An 18,158-nucleotide genomic window follows, 5' to 3' on the forward strand; every position below is an offset into this window, starting at 1 on the left:
TGGCACGGAAGGGAACATTCCAGCACATGGGCAGAGGAGAGTCTAAATTATTTGCTAATCATTTTAAGATTAACCACCACAAAGGAGAATTATCTCCAGCTTGTCTACAAATAATCAGGGGTCTGCAGGGATTGAGTGTGGAGTGCCACATTCAATCATGTGTGTCGAGTCCCTACCCCCACCCACTGTCTGAAGTGGGACAGCCCAGAAACAGGGTTGCTGTCTGAGAGAGAACTAGGCCATGCACAGCAGCCCAAATCGTATTGGGCCTCAGATAAGCTAGACCAGGGTTGCTTAAGATGCATTAAAAGCATGTTCTACGATAACTGACAGATGGGGAAGTTCAAGCCCAGGGGCCGAAAGCAGGCCTCCAGGTCTCTAGCTGGCCTTTGAAACTCTCCCCTGGTTGCACCCTTCACAGGCCCTGCTTCCAAGCCTGAGTGTTCTTTGAATGGGTCCTTGAACTCTGATCATACCTCTTGCTTGTCTGAATAAAGGACAGAGATGGATGCATGTAAAATTTACAGGATAACCAGCTTCATATAACCAGCATGCTTTAGTCTAATTAATGCATGAAGGGTTTAATACCATAGAGTAAGCTGTCCTGCCAAGCTTATGTCACTTCCCCTTACCCTGGGCAGAAATAGGTAAACAACCCTTTGTTCCCTGCTTCCCAGTCTACTTGAGAACTCAGCATGTGAGGAGGTCTGAGCTGGTTCCTCCACCAACCTCTCGTGTTCCTATACAAATAGTTTAGTAATGTTTTACCGTTTTTTTAACTAAGCTACTTTTTACTGCCTCTGCAACTTTTCTAACTGACGTATGGAAGAACACATTATTTATTATTACCCATAAATCTCAGGGCAGGTTCCTGAGACCTTTGGTGAGTTTGTAAGTATACCAATTTAAGTTACCGAATGTGTGTTCTATGCTGGGAAACTTCAGAAGGAACTTTTAAATGGGACAGTTTTGGAACGCACCCAGAATAACATATTTTAAAGGTTTTACATCCTACAGTTTTACACTTTATTTGCCTCATATTTTATGAATTTATATCCGCTGGTTTTCTCTCACCAAAGAGTACTTGCCCCAAATTTGAATCTTGGCATTCCGGAATTCTCTTCCTTTTATATCTATTTTTCTTGAACCAATAACATTTATATTCATTCTTCCTCCCATTTTTGCCTCTGGCCTCACCCATCGCAGGCATATGGCCCTCAGAAGGTTGCCCAAAATGGAATGTGGCTCTTGGGCTGAGAAAGATTGCTTGTTCCTGCTGTAACTTCATTTAGTACCTGGCAGCTCACAATTTTGCCTTTTAAGGGAGTGATGGCAATAGTCTATTTAAACGCTCCTCACAAGCTACTATTGACACTTGTTATTATACGGCTGTTTTTATTCTACTTCTGCAAGTGATGGACTACAGGCACACTATTCAAATGAAGTACCAGGCGCTACAGACAGCTGCCACTAGCCCCAATTTGTTTTCACTTGGCAAACACACCTATTTGTTTAATAGCATATTTGTGAGGGCTGCTCACAAATGCAGATTGTTTTTCAGGTCTTATCACTCTAGCTAGTAACAGCATAAATGGTGTCCTACAAACAAGAAAATTGCTCAGACATTAACAGTGCAAGAAAAACAATTGTCAGTTGTAAATTTCAGAGATGGAAATAAATCCACAAAAGTAGCCAGCCCCATCTACTTCTCACACATGCGATGTTGGTGGCACAGTGGAGGCTGGAAAAGGGGAAGGATACAACCCCTTTCCAGGTAAAGCAAACTTCTTACCTGGTAGCCTGGAGGTACCTGACCACCAGCAACCAAACAAGTAGCTATTTACAAGGCTAGTATGAGAAAAAGAGCTACAGAATACACCAGTTTATAAGCTCCACATATTTTTCATGGTGACTTACTCGGGGCATAATCATTATTCAGTAATAATGGTTGATCTACTATTTCCCTTTTTCATCTAGGTCAAGGCAACCTGACAAATCTCTGACAATACTATCTTCCTAACAGTTACCCCTGCCCATATTAATACTGCAGGATCATGTAACATTAAAAGTTTATTGCAAAACTTAGCAATAAAAGCACAATTATGAGTAATAGTAAATTTATACCTTTGTACTTACTCTGCAAAACTGACAAGGATTCCTCATTGCAGTATGGAACTATATTAAGTTATCTACACACACACCCTGCCATGTAATACCCCCCACCCTGCATTTGCAAGCTAAAACAATGGTATTTGGGTGTGGTTCCCAAATACTTTATTTACAGCTACTGCCAAATCCTGAGTCACTGTCTTAGTCACCAGTGGTGCTGGATTAGAATCTACTGTAAAAACTTAAAACCAAACTGCTACATGTACGGTATCTATAAACAGGAAAATCAGTTAGATTTATAATCAAATGCCAGGTTTCTTTCCTTGATTGAAATCTTGCCACAAAACCACAACATACAAAGAAACTAGGTCCTATAGAAGGCAGCTTCTCCATAAGGAAAAAGATTCTCACCTGAGTGCATAAGTATAGCCAGTGTTCTCTGGCACGCATTGGGGAGGGGTATACGTGTGAAGACGTGAAAAATCCATGGTCACTGTTTCAAATCATACTGCAAAAAGTTGAAAACACAGTGCTATATAACAGTTTAAAAGACAGAAAAAAGAGCTCTTGCTTGGTTCAGCCAGTACTTTAGAATACTGCAAATAATGCTTTGGAAGAGGAGCGGAAAAGCCACTGGTATCAGAAGTAGCGTGCATTTTTAATGTGGCTGCTAATGTTAGATATCCCTTATCAAAAGTCACATGAACCCTAAGCACTTCCTCTTCTGGACAGCTTTTTCAAAAGTCTTAGGCATGCTCTGTTCTGTTTACAAGGTTCTCTTAAATGGTGTAATAAAAAGCTAAACCCTGTCCATACCTACAGTGCTGCTTATAGTACACTTGACAGATAACTATTAAACTGTACTTTGTTGAAAAAAGCCAAGAGTTTACAACACCCACAATAGTATTTTTTTCCATTGATACTAAACTAAATGTTTTCTAGGTATTGAGAACTGCACCAATCAAAACAGTTAAGTAAACAAAAAGTGATGTGTTTCATGTAACAACACATTTTTCTTTTAACATTTCATTTGTGCCACTGGAATGGAAAGAGGGAGTCTGGCTCGGCTTGTGCTTTGAAAGAGACAGCCCTGTTTAGCTGGGATTGATTCAACTAATCACCTCGAAGAGAGCAAAGGCGCTTATGTACACACCCTAAAGGCTGATCCAAAATGCAATCACAAATCTAGTGCCAGATCTGTATTCCTGGAACTTGTTTTAGCTCAGGCATTTTAAGGGAGTCACTTTGAAATGTTTAGACTGTGATCTAAAGAGCCACACAGCTAGTTTTGCTCATCCAAAGGGCCTTTGGGTATGTGTTTTTCAAGAAGCAGTCCTGAATGCAAGCTACTTTTAAAACTAAGCATTTGTAAAGTATTTTTGTATGGTTTGGAGCGCAGAAAAAAAAAAACCCCACACAGCACACTGAAGGTCTTGGATGGGCCTGCAGTAGCTCTTTGGATTCCAGTCTTATTCAAAGCATTCTTATCCCACGCTTCAGCAGAAAATGTTTCAGAGTAGTTTCCAGATCAACTAAAAAAAGAAAGAAAAACTCTAGCCTTGCCTTCAGGCTTATAGTGTAAAAGACTAAAGGAAAAAGAAATGGGTAGGGAGGAGGGGGAAAGCTAACTCAGGGACAATTTCTTAAAGTTACAATTCTTATAGAGACCAGCTGGGGTGGAAACAGTTCAGGTGGCCTGATGGAATAATGGACTGAGGAATGATGAAATGGGGAAACCCAGACAGATGGGGAGGCTATAAATAATAAATTATTATTAAAATTATTATAACAACCCTTGCTAAGTAACAGGTGATGATGATGAAGAGCTAAAAGCAACCGGTCTCTCAGCTAAGCTGATGGAACAGCCCTGCTTCCCTTCTCTAATTCTGCTGCAGCCTGAAAGCAGGGTTTTTGAGTTTTCAGTCTTTTACAATAAGTATAAAAACTGAATGGATATTAGCTGAAGGGCTACTAGGAAACACTAAAATTTTAAACAAAACCACAATTTAAGGTTCCAAAATGCTTAGATTTACGGAGGCAGTTCAAGTAACAGAAGCATGAAGAAATGTTCTTTCATAAGAACACAACACAAAACATTGAGCAATATTAGCTGTAAAGGCTGGTATTTTTAGACTTACTGGGCAAAAGGGTGCCTTCAAGGCTGATATAAACTAATTCACCCTGTTTTAAGATCACATCAGGCGCACAAACACTGTTCATCTGTGCTCTTATGTGTGGGGTAATAATAATAATAATAATAGCTATAATTTGGCCTTGAAGACAAAGAGGTTTATTAGAAAATGTTCACTCCATTTGTGAAATGAGCACCTCATAGATGAAATGAAGTGCTCTGTGCTTACTGTTCTGATGGTGACAGAACAGGCTATGGCCAAACACGTACAGTAAGGTAAAAGGCCTCAGTCCAGAATTAGCATTCACACAACCACAGCTCAGTAGTGTGGAGCTGGAATGGTAAGGCGGTTCTACCAGACAAGCACACACAGAACACAGGCAGCGCACGTGAATGTGTCCGGATTGCAATGCCTTGACGACAAAAATTAATTAGCTGTAATTGGCTTCAAAACCCAGAAGAGGATGTTGATGCTCAGAAACACCCCAAACACCTGACCAACAGAGAACACAGAGTACGTAGGTTGGGGAACTCGTTTATAAAAGGTCTATGACAAAGTACAGAAAGTTAATGACCTTGCAGCTAATTTTAACATTTGTGCAATTTGGCACAGTGATGTCTTCACCCTATGTGCATTAGCTGGTTTATTTACTGGCACCCACAACCCCACAAAACTCCTATTCAATGAAGTTGTCATCTGCACATGCACAACAGAGGTCTCAGATCTACACATCTCTGCTTAACTGCAGCTTACATTTACAAATCAGATGGAAGCTGGTTTGAGAGATAATGCATCAAACAGCAGTATCTCCCAGGAAACTACAAGATGCATACGGACTGCAGCTAACATCGTTTGTACAGTTTCAAATATCAGCAGCAGGAGGGCACTGGAGCCGGAGTAAATGAGAATGTGTACACAGTCTCAGAAAAGAGTTTTATCCGAGTCCATAAGTGTACTGCATTTATACATGCAATTTCTAAAACTATGTGTGCTCTATATATACATCCAATTGTTTTATAAATGTTTTTTCTGTAATGTGAAATCGTTTTGAGATGGCTCATAGGAAACTATTCATAAATAAATAAACAATGTCTAATAATCACCAAATTGGCACAGTTACTATCAAGTTTAATTTGCAAGATAACCAGAAGTTGAAATCAGGTTATAATTCTGGTTTCAGCCATAGGTTTGAGGGGAGTCTAAGGTTAGAGGTACCTATTGCAATGCTGGTTCAGATGCAATGTGAAACAACAGTTTCAGGAAAAAGAGGGAATAATAAGGGAGGGGTGTGTAAGAGAATGGGATGCTCCCAATTGCCTGACTGGCTTGGCAACTGGGCAATGCACTGTCTGAACTGGACCAGTGTAATTACTCGTATAAAACTGCAAAGCAGTGTACCCAACAGCTAGAGATACTGGAAACAATTGAGAAACCTGGCTGTCTACAGTTCCCTCTGGGCCCAAACACAGACTAAGAGACACTGTTACTTACCAAGCAGCATTGCATCAACAAATCTAATTTTGACCTGGCTGCTGAACAGCTGTCGTCACCCTCCTGAAACCCCACATATGAAACCTTAGATTGCCAGGGAAAGATCTTTAACAGGCACAAACACAAGCTACGTAGTGAGCTGTGACTTGTGTTCTACAGGAACTGGACACATAGCTATTATTTGCATACATCCTCCTTTACTCAAGTTGGAGATGAGCTGTTTAATCATTAAGATTCCTTTCCCACACAAGGCATCTGGCAACTTTCCAAGAACTAAAACTAAATATATTTTGCTCCTTCTTCAGACTATTCTGTATAGCTACAATCACAGCGAGAACTAACGGCAAGGTTATTGGAAACTCCCACTTATAGCTAGTATTGTCTTCAGCCTTCTGTTGCAAAAAATGCAAGTGCATACCCTGAAAATGCAATCTAGAGTAGCATTAATACTTCTGCGGAAAGGTCAGGTTTCTAGAAAAAATAGGCACTGTTCCTTGGAGGAGCAGAATGACCCTCAGCCTCATAAACAAGGGAAAGGACATTTGAAGATCTACAAATACGTAAACACAAAGAACTTGGCTATTGCCAAAGTATCTCTTTGGGAGAAGTAGATTGGGGCAAAATTTAGTGGGACAACTGTTCGGGGGTTTTTTTTACACGGAAAGCCCAACAAATTCATATGGAAAGTCAAATAAATGTTAGCTATGAAGGATGAGTTGGTGTGGAGCACAACCCTGTCTTCTTAAAATAAATACACTCATTCTCTATGACCAACAATGCTCTTGTGCTCTTGCCCCCAATTCATGGGGGAAATAAACATAACTCAAAACCCAGTCTTCCAGGTAAGCACTCAAATAGGTTCAGAAGGAGGGCCAGTAAGAGCTTTCAGGACTAAGGAATGGTTGCAAATGTGGCACCTGTGAACAGAACAAGAGTAGATAATGAACTTACTCCTTAATTTTATTTTTTTAAGTGAGATGATGTGATAAGAATGAAATGTAGATGTTGACTGTTTTAATCTCTTACACTGTTAATTGCAATTATTTTTAAACTGTTTTTATTATTTAAATTTTAAATTTCAATAGTATATACATATTGTTAAGAAGCTACCCAAGAATGTTATCAAGCATTGCCATCTGTCTCTTAAGAGTAATGATTGCTGAGCTCTTGGTCAGCCTGTTGGAGAAGGCTAAGATGTCCTGACCAGAGGCAGAAATGGAATGGAGTGTTTCTCTCTTGGGATCTGTGGAAGGCTTTCCATGTTATTTTATAAGTCTGAGAAGCAGAGAATCTGCAGGAGGTCAGAATGGTGTTAATTGTTTTCCTCACAATCCCAGTCTTGACAGCATTGCTTTTCAGTTTTGAAGCATAAAAGCAGGACTGATCTCAAAGGGATGGTAGATTGGGCTCTGAGAGAGAAGACTCAGTGAGATGAGGAAGGGTCAAGGGCCCAGAATCTCATATTCCATTAAGTCTGGGAATCTTGGTCAGCCATGCAGAATATTTCAGATTTCCATGTAGAAGGACTGTGTCTTGCATAGGACTTTCCCTAAAAGTAGAGAGGCAGAAAGGTATATAGGCCAAGTAGCCATGGTAGGAAAAGTGAATCTATCACTTAATATCCCTATTATTGGAATTTGGAGAAGAAATGTGCCATTTTGGGGTTCCTTTGGACATGAAGAATATATTGACAATTAAGCCCAGATTAAAAGTTATTTAATGAGTTCTAGATGATACAATCCTTGCTGAAACCAAAAGAAATTCATAGATGAGTCCACCATAAATTTCAGCTGCCCAGCCCAAAATAGCTGATCCACTCAAAATAACTTCTAAGTGTAGAGTCTGGGTAAAAGAATGGGATCTCACACCAAAATAATTGGCAGTGGTGGCTTTGATGGCAGTGGAAAGGTCTCCCTCAGGAGGTTGTGGACTCTCCTTCCTTGGAAGTTTTAAAGCAAAGGTTGGATGGTCATCTGTCCTGGTTGCTTTAGTTGAGATTATTGTATTGCAGGGATTGGACTAGATGACCCTAGGGATCCCTTCCAACTCTACAATTCTATGATTCTATGAAAGAAGTATCCGGATCAAATCTACCATAGGCCAGCACCATTCTTCCTATCAAGGATTCATCTTGAATTCTCCTTTTTCTGGGGAATCGCTGGCATGGGTATTAATGCAGCCATGAGGCCATCCACTGAGAGGACAGTGCAGCTATCCATCACTTCTATGGAAGAGGATAAAACGTTTTGTGATAGGTTTGGAAGCCGCAGCATCTTGTCCTCCCTTTCCTGAGCCTGTGGTCAAACAGGTGTGGGGTACGAGGCTATGAAGTTATAGAAGCCTTAAGAGTGATGTGTGAGGTGGTGCACTCTTCCCTCTCTTTCTGTCAGAGGGAAGATAGGCTGAAATGTCTGAAGAAATGCGCAAGGTGGCCTCCAAACCCGCATCTCTGTAGAAAAACTGAATAAGCACAGGAACCTCCTACACAGAAGGGATATCGAAGTTGCTGTCCCTGCCTTGGACCAGAGAAGGGCTTAAGCCAGCCCAACCTGCTCTGCTGTCCAGTGACCAATAATTATCTGGCCACAGAGTGCACAGAGAATATTATAAATTCAAATGATCCAAGAAACATCTCAAAAAATTGTGGCCAACTCCTAAATTATTGCATAGGAGACAGTAGTCCTGTTCGTACCTCCAGTACCATATTTACTCAATGCATAGAGAGGAGACAAAACAACGAAAGATAGTGTGGCATAATGGTTAGAGTGTTGGCCTCTGACCTGGGAGACCATGGTTCGAATTCCCACTCAGCCATGAAGTTCACTGGGTGGTGACCTTGGGCCAGTCACTATCTCTTAGCTTAACCTACCTCACAGGGTTGTTGTGATGAAATGGATGAGAACATGGCTATAGTGCAATAGCTTCATCACTCAAGTAAAAATAGCCACATTTTAAAAGGGAGGGGGATTTTCTGCTCCTCACAATGATTCCAATGTGTCTCTCTGTACTCAGCAATCTTATTGACAGAAGTCCATGGCTCAGGAGAAAACTATGCAAATTGCAAAAGGCTTCAAACTTTCACTTTTGTTTTTGAATAAGGTTCAAAAATAAGCCTTTTTTGGGGGGGTGGGGATCTCCACGTATTTTTCTTAACAGGTCTGGATGGTGGGATGGTAGTAATCAGAAGTACAAAAAGTGGTACCTGATGTTCTGTTTAAGTAAGTTGTTGATGCAACTCACGTGCTACATTTCAAAGCTGCTATTATTCTTTTTAACAAATTCAGAACCATGGACATCAGTTTCCTTTTGCTGCTCAATTCACAGGTTGTGATAAAGAATATGAATACATTCCACTCTAGTTTCACTTTTGATAAGGAAAAGGGATTGAAGGAGTAGGATATTAGATGTTCACAGAAAACAGGCATCTTTTAGAACTACTGGAACATATCTCTTATAAGAATACACTAGCAGCAATAATACATCAGGCAATAACTGTCTATAAAATGGGCCTTCATTTTAGAATTAAAAGAATAGTATTACTGATCAAACAATAAACAAAACATCCATAGTGCTGGTCTAAAAATCAAGACCTGCTATTCGTAAGCATTTTAAAAACAACATGGTTACTTATGAGCTATAATATGCTAACTATGTATATTCCAAATGCCTCCTCAAAACAAACTGAGCTATGAACTCTCTTTTCAGTGCAGTACATTAAATTATGGTTAATGCAGCCAATAACAAATAGCTTTCACCTTCAGATTTTAAGAACTTTGCTGCTGCTGCTTCAGCAGTTTACAAGCTAATCTAACTATAGTATTTCATTTTAGTCACTGAAAACTCATTCCCAAAAATCTGAATTATCTTACAGGGAATATCTAACATTTTGCAGCCTCTTTCATGTACCTCCCCACATTAAAATTTAAAAAGAACAGGCTGAAAAGCAAAGAGCTTCAAGCAAAACTAAATACAGATTTAGGACAAAAGACAGTGTTTCAGAAATATGTATCAATCACATGTTTAAAAAACCCCAGGTATTCTGACATACAAATCTGATCATCTATAATATATTGCACTTGGTGCAAGCTTTGACTGTATTATTACTTAGACTGTGGCTGTCAAAGGAGAGCACATATTACAACACTGTAAATATTTTTAAAAAGAATTACAGAGGAACATACATAGCTAAATTGCAGTTAACAGGACACGGAATTTATAAAAATACTGAGCATTTTCTACATGCTTCAGACAACATGAGTTGAGTGTTTTCACTTTACAAGCTAGTAACCCTGAAAACCAGGAATGATTGAAAAATCCAACTCAACTTGTTCTGTACAATAACTCAGTCAGATCTCAAATTACAGTACTAAGAAACAAATTGCAAAACAAGGCTCACTAAAGCAGAACAAGCAAGCAACTCGATGCTTTGGCACAGCTAAAAACAAACTCAAGTTGCCAAGTTACGCTCTAGATCTATCAGACCTACACAACTGATCAGAAAACAGCAGCAGAGGTACACCTTCAAACCTGGATCTTTTCAAAATGCAGCATCATTCATCCCACAGAGAAGGAAGGAAGAATACTTTAATTCAGCATTGTGTTCCAGGACGGGGCGATCTCCTGCCCAATAACTCAAAAGAAGTTTGTGAGTTGACAGCGCATTCTTTCTGTTCCACACTGCAGAATCCCAAAATGGCTTCCCAGCGTCAACAAAGCCTGAAGGATCAGACGAATCTAATCCAGCCTCTTAAAGCTTCCATTGTCACTCAGAGGCAGACTTTGAATTTATTGGACAAAGCTACTTCAGCCAGCCCACAATATTTAACCACTTAATTTCCTTCAAGGATGTACATACTGAAAACCTTTTCCCAGTGTTTTATTTATAGTTACAGGTTTCCATGGCACTTTCATTCTCACCTTTAATTAGCTCTTTAGCAAGGAGAAGCTACAATACTGCACAGAAGATCCCCCCAACATGCTTTTGTTGTTTTCCTAGGCAACCTGCAATGTTCTGTTTCCACAACATGCTTCCATTTAGCAAAAGGAAGGCAGGGAGGGGGCGGGATCAGGCTCTTCCCTGCTTTTAAAAAATACGCTCTGGAGACCTATGAGCAAGAACTCCATTAAACCTGTGCTAGCAAAATTGATACTTTAATAAAAAATAATTGCAAGGAGGCAAGCACAGTTATTCAAATGCTAAACAACGTTCTTTTGTGGGGGGGACGACCTTTGCCTATGTAAATTATCTGCACAGCTCTAGCACTTTCATCATATGCAAAGCAAAATTTGAATGTCAGGAGCATTTTCCTTATTCTTTGGAACTTAACTTAAAAACCTTTTCCTACCTCAATAAGAGCTGGCCTTAGAGGAAATATTAAAATGTCCCACATCATGCAAGGCTAGAGCTTTTGAAATCTGGCAACACGAGTTTATTCATCCCACCTAGCACTGTCCAGAGCCTTCATCTCCATCTTAGAGATCGTCAGCTTTCACAGTGCTTAGGTATGCAGCTCCGCACTCCCCTCTCTGCCTCTCATTGCTGCCACCTGTTGCTCACCCACATGCATGCCATACCTAATCAAAAGGGTGGCAGTACTCCCCCCCCCCACTATTGCTACAGTGATCCCTTGCTCTTCCTTCCCTCCCTCAAGGTTCCCATAACCTTGTCAAAGGAAGCCTCTCTGAAAACCTCCAACAGATAAAACAAAATTGGCAGCTCATCCAATGGCTCATTCATGCTCATTCTTAACCCTGACATACAGAAGCAGTTGTCTGGGGCTGCATGAGACCATGACATTATTTGAATATGCAGGATGCACTCTAGTGAACCCCAAGGACTAATCAATACTCAAATAGGGCACAAGGTTTGGTGCATTAAACTGGCAGGATGGTGAAGCCAATACACACCCGAGGAGGGGCCAAAGAGAGGCTTGGCCCTCCCCTGATTATAGCACATGCCTCCTCAGACTTACACATATCAAAAATGCCAGGAGCAGTTGTTTTAAAGCTTTCTAGCTTCAAGGAATCTGTTTAGCATCAACTAGCCCACCAAAAGACCCAAGTACTTTGTGGTGTGCTCTAGCCACACAGTCATTTCAGAGAGGGTGCCACCCAAGTTTGTTGGGCTCACCTCACCAAATCACCATTAACACATGTGTATTAGAAGTAGACATCTAATACTCCCCTACAGCTGCAGATTTCTGGGAAAGATTGGCAGCACCAAGCAAAATATCTTTCACGTAAGCTACTAAATCTATTATTTTGTAGTACATGATAATGAGGTGATATAGTAAACCAGTTCAATGAATTCTTCAATAAATCAACTTGGAAAACAGAATAATAAGAGTGAGTTTATGAGTAGTGCCTGCATATCTATATCATATAGCAATATATGTTGCATCTCTCATCCATGTGATGTTTCATTTGTAAATTTAATAAAATCATGCCATACAGTGTAAAAGTCACCATTTTCTTTCTCTCCCCTTTCCACCTTCAATTTTGGTCATAGATGCTTCAGTTGAGATTCGTGCATAGCAGTGGGTTAGATTAGATGACCCTCAGGGTCCCTTTCAACTCTACAATTCTACGATTCTATAACATCATTGCCATAGTTAGAACATTTCCAGGTATAGTTTGGAATTCTAGTGCCTACATCCCCCTACAGGGGTGGAGGACCCATTTAGATGGTCTGCTCCCTGATCCCAGCCCAGAGACCAATGGAATATGATGAACTGCTTAATGTTCTTGGGAATTTCCCAGTGGATGGGGCAGGCATTCATGTGAAAGGTCCTAGTCTTGCTATAGAATGGCAAGATAAGATGGGCAATTGAAAGTTTAGCAATCTAGTTTTCTCTCCAGTGCTATGTAGTCTGTTCAGCAACTTGGTACTTCAAGTAATTATGGATGATAAAAACAGGCTAGACAACAACTAGAACCCAGGTCTTTGTTACAAAGGCAGTTGAGCACTGGTTAGAGTACACAATCATGCCTAACCTGAAACTGTTCTTAACCCAAGGTACCACTTTAGCTAGTGGGGCCTCCCGCTGCCGTGAAATTTCTGTTCTCATCCTGAAGCAAAGTTCTTAACCCGAGGTATTATTTCTGGGTTAGCGGAGTCTGTAAAGTGAAGCGTCAGTAACCCGAGGTACCACTGTATATGGACTATTGAAATTGGAGTTGAAAAATACATCTTGCGCCTTCAATTTTCAAATTAGCTTACACTGTAATAAGAATTAGCAGCTCTCTCACATGTATTGCCCCCTCCCAAAAAAACCCCCTGCAGAATTATTCATAGGTGGAACGTGCTAGGATTCCATTTTTATAGCAAGGATACTTCCAACAGTATGTAATTCTTAAGTGCAAAGCACTTGTTTCCAAATGCCTTAATATACAATCTACATACCATATAATTGCACACAAATACATTTTGCTGGTTGAACATGCTGCGTACAAATCCTAGAATCCATGACCAATCACAGTTTCTCAAGAGTGAAACACATACATTTGTTCTGATGGGAATTAGCATGTTACCACAATATAAACAGTCACACTTTTAAATAAACACACATTTTTCTATATGCACACTAGAGAGAGCTGATGTTCATCTTCTTCAGAAATAACTAAGAAACACATATAAATATGAGAAAGTTTGCAGTAAATAAATCAGTCTAGCCTCACTTAGTAATGGAATATTTAGTCTTTAGCACCATAATTGCACACTCAAAACCTGCCTGCCTAGGTAAATTTTCCTTGTTTCAACATTCAAAACCTGATGCGCACACTTCATTTTCCATTTCTTAATGCCATGTTGGCACCATCCTGTTCCATGCTGTACTGCCAAGAGCTTTACCATTTTAGCCTGGATCACAATATCGCTAAATCTATAACTCTACTTCAGAGCCACATAAGCATGCTAAAACCAGAGAGACAATGCAAAAGATGGGCATTACAAAAAATCATAGTAGACCAATACCAATGGTCTACTATAATTGACTTTTTATTTTGTTCTGTGTATATCACCATGTTTTTTTGTTGCTATGGCCGACGGCTGACGCAAATAAAGTTTCATTCATTCATTCAATGGGGCAAAGCCCCAAAATACGTTGTATTCAAGTCTTCCTTGCAGAATTAATCCACTACTGTTAACAGCAGCAATGGCAATAATAACTAATAGTACTGGAGACATCACCATATGTTTCCTGGCATTTATGCAACCTGTCATCAAATTCTTTATTGACAAAAATATACCACCAACGCCCAGCAAGATGCCAACCCTTCTGCAATGCTAGCAGAAGGATATCTTTTCATTTGAATAAAGCATGCTGTTTTTTGTTTCCCAGCTGTCTGTTACAAACCCCCAGACCACTCTGGAGCAAAGTACCACAAATAGTGAAAGCACAGAGAGCCGTTTGTTGCTCTTTTGTGGACAGGTCATTTATCTGCCAAAGAGACAGAAGGCACAGCTGCTACTGTTCTAATCAGAACTCTATTAAAGCCTTGTGAGCCTGGATTATCCTTATAGGACTAACTGTGCCACATTCCCATATGAGGAGGTGTATCTGAATATAATACACTTAATAATTTCCTGGAGAAAGAAAACATAACTACCTGCCTGCAAAGTGCTATCCAACTATTTTTACTACAAAATATAACTACCAAAACTTCATGCCTGTTCAAAACCACCTCTCTCACTCTGAATTTTTATATCACTCGCTTTAATTTCTTCTTACTTACATTGTCCTCAGCAACAATCACAAGGAAACAATTTTACCACAAGTTACTAAAATCAGGGTGCTACTTAACAGAACTGGGTCAAACGCCCACCATTTTAAGCAACTTTCATATGTATTTATTGGACACAGTTCTTCCTATTCCAAAGTCTTGAGGCAGGTAATAATATGCTTGAATCCATCACTGGCTACTAAAAACCAAATTAAATCCTCATACGGTTTTTCAGAATAAATACACTTTTCAGAATAAATACACTAAAGCATTATTTTCCATAGAAACTCACTGAATGTTATTTATTTATATTACTGTATAAAAATATTTATAACCCAACATTTACCAAACATCCCATGTCAGAAATATATGCTGTTAAAAACAAAAATTAAAATAAAACAAAAACAATGTAAAACAAAGCACAGAATTCAGTTACAAATAAAACCACCAGCAGCAACAGAAACTCAAATGGCTAATACACCTGAATCCCAAAAGGCTAGACAAAGAGGTGTCATCAGCTGCTGATGAAATGACATCGGTGTTGTAGTGAGACATACCTCAGAAGGGAAGTCATTTCAAAGGCAAGAGGCCACTGAAAAGAAAGCCCACTCATGGGTCCCTACCCCCTACTCCATAAATCTCATTAGGCCTGGGAGCCACCAGCAGAGCTTTCCCTATGGGTCTTAAAACCCATGCAGGTTTGAATGGGAGGAGGCATTCTTTAAGTAAGTTGGGTCCTTAGACATTGAAGGGTAGCCAAGAAAACCCTTAATGTGTATCCTTACAGATTTTGATTTGGTGTCTATATAGTGCACTTGAGAGCATTTCCTGGTGGTCTTCAAAGTTATAGTGGCAGTCATAGGAAGCTGCCCTACACCATGTTGGATCATTGGTTCATCTAGCTAAGCATTCAGACTAGTTAGTACCCATTCCCCAGGATTTTAGGTAGGAGTCTTTTTCCAGTCCTACATGGAGATGCCTGGGATTGAACTTGGGACCTTCTGCATGCGAAGCTGGTATTATTCCACTGAACTACAGTCCTTCCTGTAACCTTTTGCATGCAAAACATGTGCTCTACCACTGAGCTGTGCAGCCTTTCTATTAGACATGCAGGGCACCTTAAACTGAGTACTAGCTTATGTGAGCTCATATTCCACCATACCCAGCAGCTCACAGTATGTAAGTGTGAGTAGGAAAACTATTACTTATTCACTGATTGATAGTCACATGACACATGAGTACAAGTCCCAGCCCAGAGGGTTCCAATCAGATATCGGAAGCAACATAAAAGGGAAAAAAATCACAATAAAAAAGAGGTAGCATGAAAATGTAGAAACCAACCATAAAATGTCTGACAGAATAAAGATATTTCCAACACCCATCTAAAAACAGGAAGAAATAGAATACAGCACAGGAAATAGAATTCAGCTATGTATAATTTTAAAAGATAATATAATGCCAAAGTCTGAAAGTATTGGTGACCACTAGACAGACTGAAAACAAACATTTAAGAAGTTTTAATCCTAAATTCAGGCAGGCCATACCTTTATCAGAACCTCCCAAGACAAGGAACAAACTTCCAAATGCTCCATAAGTTTTCTTCAGACTAGATGAGAAAGTAAAAGTAGGCGGAGTGGAGGGGAAAGGAAGGAGGGGGGAAATTCACTTCAAAAAATGGTTACATTCATACTCTGTCCTCCAAGCAGTGAAGGCTGCTGACATGGTCCTCTCCTCCCATTTTATCTGAACAGCCACCCTTTAAGGTAGGTTAGGCTGAGAGGGAGGAACTGGCTCAAGGACACACATTTAAGTTAATAGCTGGATGGGGACTTGAACACCAGGTCTTAGTATGCTACCTTGAATGTAGCATACTATACATGTAGTAAGAAGATAACAACAACAAAACTATCAAGGTAGGTATTGTGACATTTTGTCGACATCTTGGTTTGCCCCATTAAAAGTATTACCTGGCTGCAGCTTTTGGAGCCTTCTTATGGAGCAGCAGGGGCTACTTTCTCTTTTTATTTTAATCCTAGAGGGGGAACCTGTGGTCCTTCAGACTGGTGTTGGATACCAACTCCCATCAGCCCTAATAAACCCTAACTTGCTAAATTACCTTAGGGATAGAGGTATTTTAGCAAGATGTGGAGGATCACAGGCTACCCACCCCTGCCCTAGCTGGAAGCTAATGCATTTTTATGTATTTGATTTAATGTTCCATCTTTCATCCAAAGGAGCTCAAGGTGGCATACATAGTTTCCGCCCTCCATTTTATTCTCACAAACAGCCCTGTGAGGTAAGCCAGGCTAAGAGATGGCGATTTGCCCAAGGTCACCCAATGAGCTTCATGGCTGAGTGGAGATTTGAACTCTGGTCTGCCGGCCACTCTTAAGTACACCACCACAATGGCTTGGGCAAGCAGTTAAGAAAATACCTTTTTGGAATTGTTCCTTTCAAATTTTAAACTCATCTTTTATTGTATGTGCATGTATGTTTCACAAGGCCTTTGGCTCTTAATTATCTGCAGCCTCCAGTGGGTGGAATGATTTAAATCTGCCTTTTGAAAACGGATTTATCCTTGTTCGTTCCCTTTATTTTATGCCTGTTTCAATGGACGTGTTTGTTGTAAGCTACTTTGGTTTTTAAAAAAGCAACCAGTAAATTGTATGGTGTGTAAATTGTTGTAAATCTGATTCCCCCCCCCCAAAAAAATGAATCATTGAGTAGAAGGGGTTCCAAGGGTCATCTAGTCCAACCCTCTGCAATGCAATAATTCGTTTTGGGTTTTGTTTCAGAATAGCAGCATGCAACTATTTGTTCATATAAAAGGGGAGCGGAAAGGAAGGAGGGGAGGGAGAATGAAGCCACCAGATATTTCTCCCTCCCCGCCTTTCTCTCGATTTGCTTGTGTAACCTTGGGGGGGGGGTTTAAAGAGCCCCCACCCCATATTATTGAGGGGGGGGAGAAGCGAGGGTGTTGGGTGGGGGCCTCCGAACAATCCTCGCGCTAAACTGGGGGGGGGGGATTTCCCCTCCTCAACCTCCACAACATAAAAACGGAGGGTGCGGTGGCGGTTGTGGTGAAGAAACCGAGAAACTCCAAAGCGAAGGAAGGCGGCGGCGGCTGCGGCAAGCAATAAATCTCGCTGAGAAACCGAGAGGGCCGGGTTAACATAATACCGCCGCCTGCTCTTTTCCCTTTCGTGTATTCCCGGGCTAGAGAGAAAGTGAAGGAAAAGGAAAAGAGAAGAGAAGCAAGAAGCAACAGAAACGGAGTCCACCAGGCGCCTCGGCCGCAGCGCGCGCTCTGTCTCTCAGCGCGACCGTTAGTTACCTGACGAGAGGCACGCGCACGCGCCCTGGGAGGACGCCGCTTCTGGGTGCAGGGTCGGCGCACCTGAGGAAGGTGACGAGGATCTCGCGCTACTTTACGGGAGCAGCGCCGCTACGCATCCGTTTCTCGCCCGCCCTTCCCCCCTCAGCCTCGCTTGACTGAGGGGAGCTGGGCGGGAGGCGTCGGCGGACTCGCCGCTTCCCTGAGAGGCCTCCAGAATTTCTCTCTCTCTCTCGGCTCCTCATGCCCCGCCCCGCCCCCTTCGGCCGCGGGCAACGGTTCATTTTCGAAAATGGCGGCAACCGCAGGAATGGGCTGGGCTGCGGGAAGCCACGCCCACCTCCCCTCTTCCACATGGAGGCGGTTGGTCA

General features: G+C 41.0%; 1 protein-coding gene across 47 annotated transcripts in view; it reads right to left on the reverse strand.

Moving 5' to 3' along the window:
- The window catches only part of SUN1 (Sad1 and UNC84 domain containing 1), a 50,353-nt gene extending 32,271 nt beyond the window's left edge, over nt 1-18,082 (reverse strand). For 6 of the 47 annotated variants that reach the window (XM_083413444.1, XM_083413431.1, XM_083413430.1 and 3 more), the window contains exons 1-2: nt 10,252-10,453; nt 2,521-2,617 (exon numbers count right to left, since the gene is read on the reverse strand). In XM_083413444.1, coding sequence (XP_083269570.1) covers nt 2,521-2,597 — 77 coding nt within the window. In that variant the 5' untranslated portion in view covers nt 2,598-2,617; nt 10,252-10,453. Of the gene's footprint in view, nt 1-2,520; nt 2,618-10,218; nt 10,502-15,997; nt 16,081-17,787 lie in introns of those variants that run through there. The other 41 variants (XM_083413432.1, XM_083413429.1, XM_083413462.1 and 38 more) reach the window with 26 other exon arrangements.
- Nucleotides 18,083-18,158: the final 76 nt, after the last annotated feature.

Source organism: Podarcis tiliguerta, assembly GCF_965153285.1.
Source record: "Podarcis tiliguerta genome assembly, chromosome: 14".
NCBI classification, from domain to species: Eukaryota; Metazoa; Chordata; class Lepidosauria; order Squamata; family Lacertidae; genus Podarcis; species Podarcis tiliguerta.